At 39.2% G+C, this 18,628-nt stretch overlaps 1 protein-coding gene and 1 long non-coding RNA gene across 6 annotated transcripts in view; one reads left to right on the top strand and one right to left on the bottom strand.

Annotated features, from left to right (window-relative positions):
* LOC121037025 (cytochrome P450 2C21) overlaps positions 1-18,628 on the top strand; it is a 47,074-nt gene that overhangs the window by 25,100 nt on the left and 3,346 nt on the right. For all 5 annotated transcript variants that reach the window (XM_040485920.1, XM_040485924.1, XM_040485923.1 and 2 more), the window contains 6 exons: positions 1,006-1,155; positions 3,191-3,351; positions 5,125-5,298; positions 6,155-6,296; positions 9,715-9,902; positions 14,286-14,427. In XM_040485920.1, the coding sequence (XP_040341854.1) occupies positions 1,006-1,155; positions 3,191-3,351; positions 5,125-5,298; positions 6,155-6,296; positions 9,715-9,902; positions 14,286-14,427 (957 nt within the window). The remainder of the gene's footprint in view (positions 1-1,005; positions 1,156-3,190; positions 3,352-5,124; positions 5,299-6,154; positions 6,297-9,714; positions 9,903-14,285; positions 14,428-18,628) is intronic.
* Positions 5,293-18,628, bottom strand: part of LOC121037028 (uncharacterized) — a 21,310-nt gene continuing 7,974 nt past the window's right edge. The window contains exon 3 of the long non-coding RNA XR_005793580.1: positions 5,293-5,872. This is a non-coding gene — a long non-coding RNA (uncharacterized LOC121037028). The remainder of the gene's footprint in view (positions 5,873-18,628) is intronic.

Below are 18,628 nucleotides of genomic sequence, written 5' to 3'. Positions count from 1 at the left end.
GAAAGAAAGAAAGAAAGAAAGAAAGAAAGAGGGAGGGAGGAAGGAAAGAAAAAGAAATTTAAAAAGGTTTTTATATTAAGTACTTGAACTGTCTTCCATTTGTTTCTGGAGCTGGCCTTAAACTGTCCAGTCCTCTGGTGGGTCACTGGGTTCCTGTAAAAAGAGATAAGGCCTGAATGGAGTCACTTCCTCCTCTACACTATTCTTTAAAATCTCTATGGACAAGTATCCTACGAGAATTGTTTTTTCTCCTGATATTGTGTTGGCTTCCAGAAGTCTGATATTGACCTTCCTTGGTGTTAAAACCATATTTCATGGCAGAGACATTACACACAGAAGGGAAATGTTAAAATGAGGAGGGCAGAGGCTGTGTCTCTTATCAGAGGAATAGATTTTCATGAACTTCCTTCCAGTGCACAAGTGCTCTCTCTCCTTCTCTTGAGAATTGACTCTTTTTGTTGCCTCTCCTACAATTCACTTACAACATACAAAAATCAGCCCTGAAAATTTCACCTACAACTTGGAGTCACCATGATGTATTAGCTGTGTGGTCCACAGAGCTAGCATTTTGCCTCCATGATCACCAGTAAAGTGGAGACAAAACACTTGGTTCACAGAGTTATTCTGAGGTTAAAGGAGCTAATAGATGGAGAAGAAGAGTTAAGTAACATGTAAAACCCAGAGTCTTGACAGATACGAGGCTGGGCTAACAGAAAGCAGGTTAAGCAGGGCTCATTGGAATTCTTATGGCTGGCACCACACCATAGTTACATTCCTGCTTAAGTGTCATTATCATTTGCTGAGATAAAGACTCAGCTAGAATTGATGGCAATGGAGGTCATTCTTCTCTCTCTCTTTTTTAAGGAGGCTTTTTTTTTTTTTTTTCAACGCAGGGCTTGAACTCATGACTTTGAGATCAAGACCTGAGCTGAGATTAAGAGTTGGACCCTTAACCTACTAAACTACCCAGGCATCCCTCCCTTTTTTTTTTTTTTTTTCTGATAGGAATTATTTTCAGCAACGGAGAGCAGTGGAAGCAAGTCCGGCGTTTCTCCCTCATGGTTTTGCGGAATATGGGCATGGGGAAGAAGAGTATTGAAGACAGAATTCAAGAGGAGGCCTTGTATCTGGTGGAAGCATTAAAAAAAACCAATGGTGTATATTTCTTTACGTATTTAACAGTAATAGTTTGGGAGGACTATATGCTCTTTCAAATAGACTGCAGAGAAATCTGATGGCTCAAGCACCATAGAAGTTTACTTTTTGCTCACATGACAGTAGTGAAGTGAAGGGGTTGGCACAATAGCCTTTTCAGGCACCAGGTTGACAGGAGCCTTGATATCTTCAACACATGGCATCTAGTATCACCCAGGATTCATCTCTATGCAGGGTAGCAGAAGGAGCAAAGAACAAAGAAAAGAGCAAATAAGGTTTTCAGTAGGCTGGGTATGACAATGGCAGACATTCCATGGGCTTTAACTCAGTCTCAGGACCATACCAGCTCTAAGACGCAGTGTGACATGTGGTTCTCTGTGTGCACAGAAAAGCAAGGAGAATGAGGATTTGGATAATGAGCTAGTAGTTTTGGCCACAATAACTTGAAAAATGAAGTAATTTCTCCAGTAACTTCTTGAGAACATTGCAAACATTTCACAGTATATATATATATGTCAAGTCATTATGCTGTGTCCCTTAAACTTACACAGAGCTGTCAATCATATCTTAGTAAAATCAGGAGAAAAAAAAGCACAAGTGGTTCAGCACTAGGATTCATGCCAAATCCTTCTCAGTGCTTAGGGCTGCTATATAGCTCACCTGGAGGATTATGGATGTGAATGGAGTGAGCCTCGGTAGCACAAATTGGCTCAGTGTGTGTATTTGTGTATGCACGTGCCAGACTGGGAGAGGAGGTGGAAGACGAAGGGGTAGACAGGAGTCGTGGCAGAGAAGGAATAAGATCAGGATCATAAGACATATATGGTTTTTGAACCTCAATATTTAAATATTTTTCAAGAACACTGTTAAGGAAATAGTACTATTTTCTTTTTAAAAAAATTTTTGGTAATGTTTATATTTGAGAGAGAGAGAGAGAGAGAGTATAAACAGGGAAGGGGCAGAGAGAGAAGGAGACACAGAATCTGAAGCAGGCTCCAGGCTCTGAGCTGTCAGCCCAGAGCCCGACATGGGGCTCAAACTCATGAACCAGAGATCATGACCTGAGCTGAAGTTGGACACTTAACCAACTGAGCCACCCAGGTGCCCCATTATAGTACTATTTTCTACATGGTGGGTTTTTTTCAATATTTTTTTTAAGTTTATTATTTATGTTGAGAGAAACAGAGAGTGCGCAAGTAAGGGAGGGGCAGAGAGAGGGAGAGAGAATCCCAAGCAGGCTCCACGCCTCCAGCAGAGCCCAACGCGGGGCTCAAATCCACAAAAGCTTGAGATCATGACCTGAACCAAAACCAAGAGCCGGGTGCTTAACCATTTGAGTCACCCAGGTGCCCGGCATTGTGTTTTTTAACCAATGTTATATATTGTCCAGACAAGTTGTTTCCCTTTTTTTTCCCTGCTATTAATATTAAACATGCCATTTTTACAAGTATTTGCACTTCTTTCTTCCTTGGAATAAATCTCTGGAGGTGGCAATAGAGTTTCAATGACTGTCATTTGGACTTTTGATGTCTATCAACAAAGAACGGGTGGGAGACCTGGCAGAAGAGGGATACAGATGTGAGGCTTATACTACGCATATGGTTTTGCAAAATTTCAACGTAATATATTAAATATTTTTACAGGTTTAATCTATAAATGTTTATCAAGAACATTATTAACAGACTAGTACAGTGTTCCATTATTTTGGATGCTCCCGACCTATGCTTATCCAGACTGTGCCCAGTAATTCTTGTGAATTATCTTGTGGCTCTTATTTGGGGAACACTTGGGGGAACTCTTGGGGAGTTCCCCAAGGAGAACACTTGGGGGGAAATAAATAGACTGGAGTAGACAGCTTTGTTTGGGGAAGCACGATAAATTTTAGGCATGTTGAGTTTATAGTGATGATCACATGTCCAGGGAATTCCTATACTTAAAAAAAATCCCAGAAGTTAACCCTTCTTAATTGTTTAAAACAGTCAACTTAAGATTTATATGAAAATTGTGCTCTAACCTTTAACTTTTATTGTTTTAGCATCTCCCTGTGATCCTACTTTCCTTCTGGGCTGTGCTTCCTGCAATGTGATCTGCTCTGTTGTTTTCCAGAATCGTTTTGAGTATGATGATGAGAAATTTTCAATCTTGATAAATTATTTTCATGAAAACCTCCTAATTTCAAGCAACTCCTGGATACAGGTAATGTCAACGTTCTCCTTATTTTTATTCTTGTTTTAGTTTTTTTAAAAAATGTGTTTAAGTAATCTCTACACCCACCATGGGGCTCGAACTCACAACCCCTGGATCAACAGCCACATGGTCTTTCAACTGAGCCAGCCAGGTGCCCCCAGCCAAGGTTCTTTTTAAATGGGAAATAATTTTCAGGGCACCTGGGTGACTGAGTGGGTTATCTGACTCTTGATTTCGGCTCGGGTCATGATCTCAAAGTTCGTGGATTCGAACCCTGAGTCAAGCTCCGTGCTGACACTGTGGAACCTGCTTGGGATTCTCTCTCCCCCCCCCTGCCCCTCCCCACTTGCACACGATCTCTCTAAACAAATAAATAAATGAATAAATAAATAAACTTAAAAAAAAATCAGGGCACCTGGGTGGCTCAGTCGGCTAAGCATCTGACTTCGGCTCAGGTCATGATATCACAGTTCATGAGTTAGAGCCCTGCGTCAGGCTCTGGGCTGACAGCTCAGAGCCTGGAGCCTGCTTCGGATTCTGTGTCTCCCTCTTCCTCCCCCTTTCCTCTACTCGCATGCTCTCTCTCCCAAAAATAAACATTTAAAAAAAATATTTTTTTAAATAAAAATAAATAAATAAATGGGAAATAATTTTCTAGGTAATCTATCACTCATGCCTACCTTGGTCCTTTGCCCTATTTCCAAATGGCTAAAGTAATGTCTATCGAATTATCATTTGTAGCCAATTAGTGACTTATCAAATCAATTTAATGTATTGAAATGAAATTTAAAACATGAAATATAGTAATAGAGAAATGTAGTATAGTTCATCAATTATAGCAAGGTATTTTTTTGAGAAACCTTTTTTATATCCATAGACGAAGAAGGTGGTGATGTCAAACGTATGTCTTACTATAGTAGAGTGTCAGAAAATGTTAGTATCTTATGTTGTATGATCATTAAGAACTAAAGTTCTGTGTGGATCAAAAGGTTATGATGTGTTCCACCTGGAAAGGACTCTTGAGAACAAAGCATCTACTCGTTTTTGGACCAGGAAACTGTCACCCAGAGATATTAAGCATATTTTCCAAAATGGCCTAGCCGAGGCAAGGAATGAGCTAGACCCAGAATCTAGATTTCTCAATTCTCTGTCTAGTTGGATACATGCTACCAGCCTGAATAAATTGCTTCAGTGCCTAACAACGGTATTAAGTCGTGAAGTACTGTTTAGAGCAGAGTCCATACACTCTAGGACTAGCAATGGACAGATAAATAAGGGCAATGTGCACATTCTTAAAGGTATAAAACTCCTAAATAAAAATAAGCTAATTTAGCCATTTCTTTAATTTTTCTGATGTAGTTTCTTAATTACAAAAAAAAAAAAAAAAAAGCCCTGCAAACTTTTTTAGGGGGCTGTAGAAATATGTGTAAGTAAACCAGGGTGAACACTAGGTTCTAGCTCTGTTGCTAGTTTGGTGTCTTAGAATGGTTGACTAACCTTTCTGAACCTTAGTATTCTCCTTTGGAAGAGGTGATATACTCCTGGATTCCTTCATAGAGTTATGGTTGGGAAATTAAATGGTTCTGAAATTGCTTTGTGACTTGTGCATACTCTAACTCCAAACATTTTGTCAGTTCTCTCTCCTTCAAGTTCCAGGTATGTTCTAGTGAGGGAAGCGTGTCTTACCTTTATCTACTCAGCATAGAACTCGGTGTCTGATGCATAATATGAGCCTACAGAACTTTGCTGAGTGAATTAATGAGTGATTCTTTCCTCTTTCAGCTCTGCAATGCTTTTCCTCTTTTAATACACTTTCCAGGATGTCACAATGTGTTACTTAAAAACATTGCTAACCAATGTAAGTTTATTGTGGAAAAAATAAAAGAACACCAAGAATCCCTGGACCTCAGTAACCCTCGAGACTTTATTGACTACTTCCTGATCAAAATAGAAAAGGTATAATGTGACCCTTTATCTTTGTGGGTTGGTGAGACTCATGGATTAGCTTTGTTCTTCCCAGTGAAATTGGGATATACTGAAGATGTATTAATTGCTTGCATAACCTATAATTGTGCAAGTCATTGGGTATCTCGAGATATTTCTAAATTCTCACTGGAAGTGACTTAGGAGGTTTTATATTTATCATGTGAAAGCTGTTTTTTTTAATTTGAGAACAGACTGAAATACACACACATTCAAGATAAATGATACACAACATAATCATCCTTCATCAAGTAAGTTCTGAGAATGGAAGATGTAACAGATAAGGGAACACAGGAACAGATAGGAATCTAGAAAGGCTTACCTTTGGAGTGGCACTAGGAAATCTTCACAGATGAGGTAGGTTTTGAAGAAACTATAGCTTAGATGAACAGACATAAAGTAGGTCCAGGGAACGGTAAGTGCAGTGATTAAGTGTGTGGAACTTTCAGAGAGGTGATCTTGATTGTAACTGAGCAACTGTCATGGATGTGATGACTGATGAGGTTGGGAATATAGCTGCATTGTGGGGGATGGGTGGTTCTGGAGGCTTGAATGAGAAAAACAGACATTATAAAATAGGTAATTAGATACTAGAATGGACAGTGAGTAGCAGTGAGGACTTGATAAAAATTATGTTTCAAAGAAATTATAGAGGAACTGATCAACTCTAGGGGATGAGAAAGTGAAGAATCAGAAAGGGCTTGTTGGAAGTTTATAACTCTGAGTATATTTTAACTGTAGCCCTCACACCAGATAACGGTGTCATATTGAGTTATGTTACCTCTGAGGCTCTTTCATTTATCAAGTAATTCTAACACATTATTTCTAGGAAAAACACAATAAACAGTCTGAATTTACCATGGACAACTTGATCTTTACTGTCTGGGATGTGATTAGTGCAGGAACAGAGACAACGAGCACCACCCTGAGATATGGACTCCTGCTCCTGCTGAAGCACCCAGAGGTCACAGGTATGGCCACAGGTGATGGGCAGGATGAAATTCCTGGTAGACATTAGAAGGCGACACTGACAACTATCCCGCTCTTCACCTGCCTAGACAATGCACAGGAAAATTTTTCCATCATTAGGAGCGCCTGGGTGGCTCAGCCAGTTAAGCATCTGACTCTTGATTTCTGCTCAAGTCATGATCTCACAGTTTGTGGGATTGAGCACCGAGTCTGGCTCTGAGCTGACAGTGTGGAACCTGCTTGGGATTCTTTCTTTCCCTCTCTCTCTCTCTGCCCCTCCACCGCTCATTCTCTCTCAAAAATAAATAAATAAACATTTAAATAAAAAAATATTTCTGGGGCACCTGGTTGGCTCAGTCGGTTGGGCGTCCGTCCCACTTTGGCTCAGGTCATGATCTCACAGCTGTGAGTTCAAGCCCTGCGTCGGGCTCTGTGCTAACAGCTCAGAGCCTGGAGCCTGCTTTGGATTCTATGCTTCCCTCTCTCTGGGTCCATCCCCTGCTTGAACTCTGTCTGTCTGTCTGTCTGTCTCTCTCTCTCTGTCTCTCAAAAATAAAGATTAAAAGAATTTAAAAAAATATTTCCATCATTAGTACATCTTCCTGTCATTGGATAAATTAAATTCAAATTCAATTATAGTACAAAAAGATAATGAAATATTTAAACAGCAGCAGAAATTTGAAGGGCAGAGGCCATTGTTTTCCCTGCTGTGGTGGAATGTCCCTGATTTGTGTTGGGACAGATGCAATAAGCAGAGTTTTCTTAGGATCTAAAAGGATCACCCTTCTGCTTTCTCTAAAAAGATGTCACTTGACATGCCTTCCATGTCCAGATAAATGTATTTTTGTCAAAGGATATTTTTTTAAGTTTATTTTTTTTGAGAGAGAGAGAGACAGAGAGTGAGAAGGCTCGAGAGGGAGAGAGAGAGAATCCCAAGCAGGCTCTGCACTGTCAGCACAGAGCCGGATGTGGGGCTCGAAATCACAAAACTGCAAGATCATGACCCAAGCCAAAATCAAGGTTCCAACGCTTAAGCGACTGAGCCACCCAGGAGCCTATATCAAAAGATATTTCTTCTCAAATGAATTTGCAGTGTAAGGATTGACTCAACGAAATTACAATCTTTCTTTATCAAAGAGACTCCCTAAATAAAACTTTATTCAAATAAACTCTTTTCAAATATACCCTTTTGGGCAAATAAATTCTTCCTCACAAATATGATTTCTCTTGCAAATACCTTTCCATTTTTCCTCCTTTTTTTTATTGAGTGCTAATCTCAGAGGATATTTCCTTCACTACTGTATAGTGTTCTGTGCTTTGGCACATTAAGACACTCTTAGTACAGTTACATCTCAGGAAGCTTTTCTCCATGACATCACCAGATTTTTCTCCTTTGTTGAAGGTCCTTCTGTCCTCCCATTATAAAGAATAACTGCTTTCCAAATGATGCAATTTACAAGCATAGCCTCAAAATTCCCGTTTTCATACGTTGTGCGATATAATGGCGCTATTTCCTTTGAGTGACGCGCTTTCAGCCAAATAACTTCACTAACTCTTATTAGACCTATGTTGACTATGACTATGAATACCAAGACATTTTTCTCCAAACCTTTAAGTCTTGTGTATATTGCAAAAGCCCTTTTTGTGTAATATTTCCACATTGCTTCCATTTTCATTTTTTCTTACATCACATCCGTTTGTATTTTTCTTTTCTTCCCATTTTCATCCCTTACTGTGCCATTCTTTTAAGCATTCTGATTTTACAAGTAGCTCCTAACCACTTTATATAATCACTCTCTTCTAGATAAAAATCCAGCCTCTCAACCTGAGAAGGTAAAACTTCAAACTTCTCTAAAATTCCTAAGTTTTCTTGATAGCTACCAAACCACGGAATTTTCACATAATCCATTAACAAAGACTCCTTCTTCAGGTAGTAGATAAATACCATTTGACCAAAGTAGCAACATGGTACTGGAGAAAATGGGTTATAGACTATCTACAGTGGGTTTGGATTCTGACTTTACTAGTAAGTAGCTGTGTGACCTCAACTCATGACTATCTCTCTGCTTATCTTGACCCCTCATCTGTTTAAGGGAGATGATAATGCTTCCTAACATTCATAGAGCGTCTCCCTCGTAAGAAAAAGTTAATAAACGTTTGTTTTAACTAATGAGTAGTCCTACTTAAACTATGTATCATATATTTTGCAAATAAAGGAAAAATATAACTCATTAACATAAATTACATAAATTTCATTTCAATTAACATAACATAAATTTCAGTAATCTTATTCAATTGCTAAGATTGTGGGTTTGGAAATGAGAAAAACCACGTAATACCTGGGTGTCCTTGAGAAGTATATTTACTTTTATGGACCTGTTTCCTCATTTTTAAGACACATAAAGTAATACCTAACACATAGACCTATTTTGAGGAATTATAAAGTAATGTAATATGTCATACAACATGCCTGTCATATGTTGCATTCTAAATAAATGTTAACTTCTTGTTACTACGTGCTGAATCAAATATCTTATTCAGTTCTATTTATTAAGCATCTATGGCACTGGGTAGTTCTTACCCTCTTGGAACTTACATATTTATTTATTTAAAAAAATTTTTTTTAATGTTTGTTTATTTATTTATTTATTTTTTCAACGTTTATTTATTTTTGGGACAGAGAGAGACAGAGCATGAACGGGGGAGGGGCAGAGAGAGAGGGAGACACAGAATCCGAAGCAGGCTCCAGGCTCTGAGCTGTCAGCACAGAGCCCGACGTGGGGCTCAAACTCACGGACTGTGAGATCATGACCTGAGCCGAAGTCGGACACTTAACCAACTGAGCCACCCAGGCACCCCTGGAACTTACATACTTAAAATGAAAACTGAGGATGCCTGGGTGGCTCGCTCAGTTAGGTGTCTCTTGATTTCGGTTCAGGTCATGATCTCATGAATCCTGGGATTGATCCCTGTATCAGGCTCCACACTGACAGCATGAAGCCTACTTGGGATTCTCTCTTTTCTCCCTCTCTGCCCCTCCTTCAGTCTCTCTCTCAAAATAAATAAATAAAGTTTAAAATTTTTTTCTAAAAATACTGGCATACACAAAGTGGTTAAACAGCATGGTCTGTAGTGAGCCTTCAAGATCATAGATCCTTGAGTTATCAAACAAAAGTACACAAAACAGAGAATCAGAGCTGAATTTCATGGGATAATTATGTTTTATATGTACATATATTTAAGTCTCTAATGAGATCCCAATTTGCCCAGGAAACAAATCGTTTCTTTTTTTTCCCCCTGTGGTAGTAACCATAAGTGATTTTCCCTTCACCCAATCTCTTACCACAATGTAACCATGATAAGAAGATTAAGCCAAAAGACATTTTCATTTCACATAAATTCTGATTCCTATCTTGCCAGCTAAAGTCCAGGAAGAGATTGACAGTGTGGTTGGCAGATACCGGAGCCCCTGCATGCAGGACAGGAACCACATGCCTTACACAGATGCTGTGGTACATGAGATCCAGAGATTCATTGACCTCGTCCCCAACAGTCTGCCCCATTCAGTGACTCAGGACACTAAGTTCAGAGAATACCTCATTCCCAAGGTGAGAGATATTTCATCTGTACTACTCCTTAAGAATCTCAGGTTATCAACCATCACAATAGTAGGATTATAGATAACCATCTACAGGCATGGCACAGTCATAACCCAGGCATCTTACCCTATGACTACATACTTCTGTCCTTTTACTCTGTTGATACAATTTTATATGTAATAGTGCTTAGACTCCCACAGGATTTTCTTCATAGTATTCATTGCCCAGGCTGCTTATTGCCTATGTTTTCTTCTGGGAGTTTTATGGTTTTATGTCTTATGTGAAATTCTTTAATCTATTTTGAGTTAATTTTTGTGTGCGGTGTAAGATAGGGTCTAGTTTTATTCTTTAGTATGTGGCTGCCCAGTTTTTCCAACACCATTTATTGAAGAGACTATCTTTTCTTGATTGTATACCTTGGCTCCTTTGTTGGAAATTAATTGGCCATATATACATGGGTTTATTCCTGGTCTCTCTATTCTGTTTCATTTATCCATGTTTGTTTTTATGCCAATACTATACTGTCTTAATGACTATAGCTTTGTAACAGAGTTCGAAATCACAAAGTTTGATGCCTCCAGGTTTGTTTTTCTTCCTCAAGATTTCTTTGGCTATTCAGGATCTTTTGTGGCTCCATACAAATTTTAGGATTACTTGTTCTATTTCTGGAAAAAAATCCCATAGGAATCTTGATAGGTATTGCATTGAATCTATACATGGCTTTGGGTGATAGGGACATTTTAACAATATTAATTTTCCCCAGTCCATGAGCACAGAATATCTTTCCATTTATTTGTGTCTTCTTCCATTTCTTTCATCAGTGTCCTACAGGTTTAAGTGTACAATCTTGCACCTCCTTGGTTAAATTTATTACTAGATTTTTTTATGCCATTGTGAATAAGACTGTTTTCTTAATTTATAGTTCATTATTAATGTATAGAAATGCAACAGATTTTTGTGTATTGATTTTGTATCAGTTTATTCTAACAGTTTGGGTAGAGTCTTTAGATCTACAATATCATGTTATCTTTCTTTCCTGTATGGATGCCCTTTATTTCTTTTTCTTGCTAATGCTCTAGACTAGGATGTGTAATACTATGTTGAATAAAAGTGGTGAGAGTGGGGGGCGCCTGGATGGTTCAGTCGGTTAAGCATCTGACTTTGGCTCAGGTCATGATCTTGCGGTCCGTGAGTTCGAGCCCCATGTCGGGCTCTGTGCTGACAGCTCAGAGCCTGGAGCCTTCTTTGGATTCTGTGTCTCCCTCTCTCTCTGACCCTCCCCCGTTCATGCTCTGTCTGTCTCAAAAAACAAAAACAAAAAAAGCACAAAAAACGTTACAAGTGGTGAGAGTGGGCATCCTTCTTTTGTTCCTGATCTTAAAGGAAAAGCTTTCAGCCTTTCACCATTGAGTATGATGTTTGCTGTTGTCTTATCATATATGGCCTTTATGATGTTGAGGTACACTTCCTCTTTATTTACTTGTTGAACTTTTGTCATAAGTGAATGTTGAATTTTGTCGGATGCTTTTTTCTGCATCTACTGAAATCATATGGTTTTTATAGTTCATTTTTTAATGTGTATCACATTGGTTTGTGGATGTTGAACCATCCTTGCATCCCCAAGATAAATCCCACTTGATTATGTGTATGATCCTTTTATTGTACTTCAATTCAGTTTGCTAAGATTTTGCTGAGGATTTTTACATCTTTATTCATCAGAGATATTTGCCTTTTCTTGTGATATCCTCGTCTGGTTTTTGTACTAGGATTATGCTGGACTCACTAAATGAATTTACAAGTATACCCTCCTCTTCTATTTTTACATAGAGTTGAGAAGGATTGGTATTCATTCATCTTTAAATATTTGGTAGAATCTACCAGTGAAGCTATCTGGTCCTGGACTTGTGTTTGTTGAGAGAGTTTTGATTACTGATTCAATCAGAGTAATAGGTCTGTTCAGATTTTCTATTTCTTTGTGATTCAGTCTTGGTATGTTGTATGTTTTTAGGAATTTATCTATATCTTCTAGGTTGTCCAATTTGTTGGTATATAATTATGCATGGCAGTCTCATGTTCTCTTGATTTCTGTGGTATCAGTTGTAATAGCCTATTTCATTTCTGATATAGAGTCCTCTCTTTTTTCTTAGTGAGACTAACTAAAGGTTATTCAGTTTTGCTTATCTTTCTTTTCAAAAAACAAGCTCTTAGTTTCATTGGTATTTTCTATTGTTCTTTTAGTTTCTATTTCATTTATTTCAACCCTGATCTTTGTTATTTCCTTGCTCCTCCTAACTTCGGGCTTCATTTGTTCTTTCTTTAGTTCCATGAGGCATAAAGTTAAGTTGTTTGAGATTTTTCATATTTCTTGATGTCGGCATTTATTACTATGAACTTTCCTCTTTGAACTGCTTTTCCTGCATCCCATAAGCTTCAGTATGTTGTATTTCCATTTCATTTCTCTCAGGGTATGTGTTTCTCTTTTGATTTATTCTTTAATTCATTGGTTGTTCAGTAGCATGATATTTCATCTCCACAAATCTGTGAATTTTTCAGTTTTGTTCATGTTTCTAGATTCATATCACTGTGGTCAGAAAACATGCTTGATATGATTTTAATCTTCTGCCTTTTGTTAATGCTTATTTTGTGCACTAACATATTATCTGTCCTGAAGAATATTCCACATGTGCTTGAGAAGAACATGTACTCTGTTGCTTTTGGATGGACTGTTCTGTGTCTGTTAAACACAAACTCATACACTCATATGCTTTGAAGCTCTTATGTGATAAATCTGACAACTAGGATATTATGGGGTCTGTTTCTATGAATTTTTTTTCTTTAATTTTGGGTCACATTTCTTTTTTCACATGTTTAATGATTTATTATATGCTTAATATTTTGAATGATGCCTTGTGGGGAGTCTGGATTATGCTGTCTTCCTTTAAAGAGCATTGACTTTTATTTTGGCAGGCAGCTAAATTACTGACAGATGCTTTTCAGTCTGTGAGGCTTACTATAACTCTTTCATTGTGGATTGGTTTCAATTCTGAAATTAGTCTTCATGCATGGCCCTTAGTCTGATGTGAGTTCCTTAGTCCAACGATTTAGAAGTTTGGGGTTGCCTTAGCATCTGAGGTGCTAAGAAAGTTCTCTCCATCCTAGCTGGGTTGGAACCTCAGTTCCTCTATCACTGCATAACATGTGTTATCCACCTGCAGTTCTCAAGCAGTCGTACCCTGATAGGCTTCATGGAGTTTCCTGTGTTTGTGCCTCCCAACCCATAATCATGGACTCACAGAGTCTTATAAGGTCATAGGTCTTATATACCTTTGAGATCCTCTCTATTTGTAGATTCTTCTTGGCCTGTATCCTTCTTCATGAATTCTAGATGCCAAGTTTTTATCTCTGTCTCCTTAGCTCAAAAAAGAGTAGCACTTTGCTTGACCCTCACCTCCCTGAACTCTTAGGTAGACCCTACAATCACTCTGAATTTCTGCCTGACAACACTTTCCTCCTAATTTTTCTTTAGTGAAGTATCACAATCCTGGATTGCCTCTTGTTCTGTGCCAGAGAACTGTTTCTTCATATACTTTTTTTTCTGGATTTATATTCGTGTTAGTCGTGAGGACAACTCCAAAGCAGTTATTCTGTTATAGTCTGAAGTAGATGGTCCCACCAGCCAGGAGAAGTGTTTTGTAACTAACTTTATATGGAAGCCTATTCTAGGACTGACCATACTGTCTTCCAAAGATTCAGTTGATTTTGAAAACTAACCTCCAAGTCATTATGTTGCACTGTATCTATGAGTTTAATAACACCCTACTAGGAAGCAGAAATGCTCTCTCATTTCTACAATAATATGCAACAACTCAGTTGAAACAGCATAGCTCTTTTAAACTTACCCGTTTGTTACCTTTAAAAAAATTTTAAGTAAGCTCTATGCCCAAAGTCAGAACCCGTAGACCCTGAGACCAAGAGTCCCACACTTTGCCAACTGAGCCAGCCAGACACCCCTAAGTTTGTCATTTTGATGGGAAGATGAAGGGCTTTCAAGAATATGGCCACTCAAGTAGAGTTTTGAAGACCTTATTTTCAGTGGCATCAGCACCTTGAGACAATACTGAAATCCATTGGTCAACAGTGCACTCTAGGGAGCTCCCTTAGTTTTCTGAAAAGCAAGTGCTGGTGTCAGGCTACAAAGTTTGGAGTCTGTTAACAGTGCTTTGGACTGCCATTACATGATTTAAAACCTGTTAGGGTTGGTCATTAGTTTGTTCTGTGACATGGAGTAAATAAATCACTTCTGTGTCTCAGTCTCCTCATCTATAAAACAAAAGGATTTCAAGCTCCATGACCTTCATCATAATCCAGTTTATCTGTTTCTCTTTATATCAGGGCACAACCATATTAACATCTCTGACTTCTGTCCTGCATGATGACAAAGAGTTTCCCAACCCAGATCAGTTTGATCCTGGCCACTTCCTGGATGAAAGTGGCAACTTTAAGAAGAGTGACTACTTCCTGGCTTTTTCAGCAGGTAAGCAAGCTTCATTTTTATGTATGCATCAGGGGTCAGTGAGATGAGGAAGGCTTTGCATGGAGGCTATTCTGGACTGAACAAATTGTCATTTGTATGAGGCTAGAGGCATCACTCCCAAAGCCCAGGTTATTTCTCGTTCAATTGGAGTCTGCCCTCACCAAGTTTGGCACCAGGACCCACCACTGAGATGCCTATAAAGGGGCAGGAGCAGAGGGTAATGGAAATTTGAGTATCTTCCTTTAATTTGTCAGTGGTCTGGGAAGAAACAGGTGGCATACTCAAAAAGGCTAATTAAAGAGAATGTGACGATGAGACGATTTTCAGAGGGTGGGTAGGATTAAGGTAAATAACAAGATATAAAGTACTCAGAGACTAGCATAAGCAGGAAGAGGTTACCATCCTAAGTTGGAAAGGATGAGGGAAGGAGGGCATTACTGGGATCCAAATAGACCTTTAGGAAAGAAAGAGTGGATGCCTCAACGGGAGATGTGTCTATAGTAAAGCGATACAACCACTGCCTGAACTATAGCCTGACAGGGTAGGATTGAGGGAATAAATACTCTGACTTTCTTAATGTCCAATGCTCTGAATTTATTCAGAACTCAGAAGGGAACTAACATCTCAGTTTATGCATCTATAGAAATCACCTTCCTGAACACAGAGTAGGCATAAAAGACAAACACAAAATAGAGCTGGAAGGCAGGAGAAATGGAAAATATTCAGCACACTCCAAAGGAGAAACAGGAGGAAGACAGGAGGGTAACAGGCCTTTCCTGTAGAAGTAATTGAAACAGAGACAAAAATAGGAGATTTGCTCCTGATTGAATATCTAAGAAAAACAAGTATCAAGCAACCCTTGCTATCGTGGTGCCAGGATTATGTGCAACTCCCGGAGATTATCTCAAAGCAAGATGCTGCTATACTACTCCTTACCTTTCTTCCTATATTTTGAGCCCATTACTGCGTAATGAGACGCGTTGAGATTTCTATTCAAGTCACAGGGCTTGCAGACCTACTTTTGCCCTGACACTGTGAGTGTCATTACAAGATCTGAGGCCTTACCTTAAGAACTTATGTTCCAGTATGTGAGATAGGTGAATAATTATAACTTCATCTGAAATGTGCTGTTTTAGAAGCATTAACTAGTGTTATGGAAAACAGATAAAGAAGGGAGTTATATGCTCTGAGCACATCAAAGAACTTTGCATAAAAGAAATGATATCTGAGCTGGATCTAGAATGATGTAGAAAATATGAGCAGGCAGAGTAGAATGGAGGGCTATTTCCGCTGGAGGAATGACTAGACTCTAGACAGCATTTGAAATTGCCAGTCTGGGGATTAGTGATTAGTTAGTATGTTTGTGGCTGATTTGTAATATTTCTTTTTTTCCTACCCTCTTAGTTCAGGATGACATAAATACCTTATTTTGCCTGATCATCTTTGGAATTTTCAGGTCTGTGTGGATTCTCTGCACACGTGAAATTGAATTTGGTTTTCTTCTGTTTGTCTCATGTCAATTTGATTCTTAGTCCAGCTAAGAGGACCTTGAGGGGGACAGGAAATTCTTGCTCCCCAATAGACAATTCATGTGTCAGCAGACACCTTAACTCACTGGACCCTGCTCGCCCCACACACTATGATAGCCAAAAGTCCCTAAGGACAGCTGGCACAAGGTAAGATTTCTTAGCATGTCAGTCTCTGAGAATCTCTATCTACAGAGTCTGGTGGAGCAAGAATGATAAGAGTCCTTTTTCTCTTTCCAAATTTAGATTAACAGGAGAAAATACTTGTAGGTCTGGTTCCTTGGGCTTAGGGACTGACTCTTGTTGAGTTTTGTAGGATACTCTTTGGTAACTGATCTGTTTCCCCCCAGAGATGGTCTTTGTTCTCCTTAGTGTCTTTTATGTCACTTGTCCTACAAACTTTGTCCTATGTTAATGGGTACATGAAGTCAAAGCTGTTGCTAACAGACTTCTTGGAATTCAAAGCTGCAAAACTGGTGGACATGGGTTGAACACTTAAAAGAAGTTAGAACTAAGGCTCCTGGCTGGCTTGGTCAGTGGAGTGTGTGACTCTTGATCTCAAGGTTGTGGGTTTGAGACCCATGGTGGGTGTGGATTTTGCTTAAAAAATAAAATTTTTTTAAAAAGAGAGAATTCCAAGCAGGCTCCTCACTGTCAGCACAGACCCTGATGCAGGGCTCGAACTCACAAACCCCCATGAGATCATGACCTGAGCCAAAAGCAGATGCTCAACCAACTGAGCCACCCAGGTGCTCCAAAAAATAAAATATATTTTTTAAATATCTGTTCGAGCACTCACCACTTCAAGAAGTCTCCTGTGATAGGGTAAGTTGGTCACAGAACAGGTTGGATTGATAACAGATCACCTGCCAGCCTCAAGAAAAAGGCACCCTGTGAAACAACACACAATCCCCAACCCTGTGGCACATCCTTCAAGTATTAGTGTGGCTCCAAGCTACACAACACTTAGGTAAAGCTGTTGAAGTGCACATATACAGGATAGGATTTTTCCTTTTGTCTTGTTCTTTGTCCTAAGAGCTTGACTTTGTGACCAGTGAGAATATTCTCTTTGGTCTCCACCATCTAGAGGATGCACTTAACAGGGTGTACCTTGGTGGCCAAACAGAATGGGTCTCCAAGTCTTTCTCTGGCCATGACAGTTCTTAAGAGGTCCCAACCCATAGGAACCTTTGTCATCTCAACCTTTGTTTCCTGTTTGTGCCAGGAAGATCCATTACAGGAGTGCCTGCCTGGTGTCACAGATTAGCAGGTCTGTGACGGAGGTACCTCACTTTCACAGTGAACTATAATACCAGTATTTTTTAGATTGGCAAATTTGTGAATACATTTTGTAACTTAGAAACATGTACTTCATCATAGTACAGTCTTTCAGTAAAGAACAAACCAGGTTTACTCACAGACCCAAATTTATCTTTAGTTTCTCTGTAATAAGACAAAAATAGAGGGACGCCCGGGTGGCTCAGTCAGTAAAGTGACTGGCTCTTGATTTTGGCTCAAGTCGTGATCTCATGGTTCATGGGATCAAGCCCTGCATTGGGCTCTGCACTGACATTGCAGAGCCTGCTTGGGATGCTCTCTCTCTTTGTCCCTCCCCTGCTCACATTCACTTTCTCTCTCTCAAAATAAAATTTTTTTTTTCAACGTTTATTTATTTTTGGGACAGTGAGAGACAGAGCATGAACGGGCGAGGGGCAGAGAGGGAGGGAGACACAGAATCAGAATCAGGCTCCAGGCTCTGAGCCATCAGCCCAGAGCCCGACGCGGGGCTCGAACTCACGGACTGCGAGATCGTGACCTGGCTGAAGTCGGCCGCTTAACCGACTGCGCCACCCAGGCGCCCCTCTCTCTCTCAAAATAAATCAACAAATTTTTTAAAAAAGAAACAAAAACAGATAAACCTATGTTCGGTACTTAAGGTTTCATTATTTTATCTTATTTGGAAATGATCTAGATATTCAATGAATTTAACTTAACATTTAACTTAGCCAAACTTTAAAACTTCAGGTTACTGAAGATTTTGGTAGCCCTTTAAAAGTTTACCTACAAACCATTTAATCTTATTTCTATTTATTTTTATTATTTTTTGGGAGAGCACAAGTAGGGGAGGGGCAGAGGATCTGAAGCGGGGTCTGTGCTGACAAGCTGACAGCAGTGAGCCCAATGTTGGGCTCGAACTCATGAACTGTGAGATCATGACCTGAAGTGAGACTCTCAACTGACTGAGCCACCAGGCACCCCTACATCTATTTACTTGTTCTGAACTGTTATGCTGAGACTAGCCACAAAATTTTATAAGGTATTAGACAAAGTCAACCATTATTTTAAGTTTCTTTTTCCTGACAAATTTTGTAAGCTATAATATGGACTTATTTGACTTTCAGTAAACATAGGCAGAATAAAAGTTTTATATTTAATCCTGATAACTCTAAAGACATGGCTATTTTAATTAAACCAACAATTTTTTGAGAGAGAGAGAGAGTGCATGCGAGCAGGGGAGAGGGAGAGAAAGAATCCATGCTGAGCATAGAGCCCAATGTAGAGCCTGATCCCATGACCCTGTGGATCATGACCTAAGCTGAAATCAAGAGTCAGAGTCTCAACCAACTGAGTCACCCAGGTACTCTAAACCAACAACTTTAAATTAGCTTTAATAT

This window comes from Herpailurus yagouaroundi, unplaced genomic scaffold, assembly GCF_014898765.1.
Source record: "Herpailurus yagouaroundi ecotype Mexico unplaced genomic scaffold, PumYag 163, whole genome shotgun sequence".
Taxonomy (NCBI): Eukaryota; Metazoa; Chordata; class Mammalia; order Carnivora; family Felidae; genus Herpailurus; species Herpailurus yagouaroundi.
Note: the sequence above shows the minus strand (reverse complement) of the source record. Positions and strands in the feature narration are given on the sequence as shown.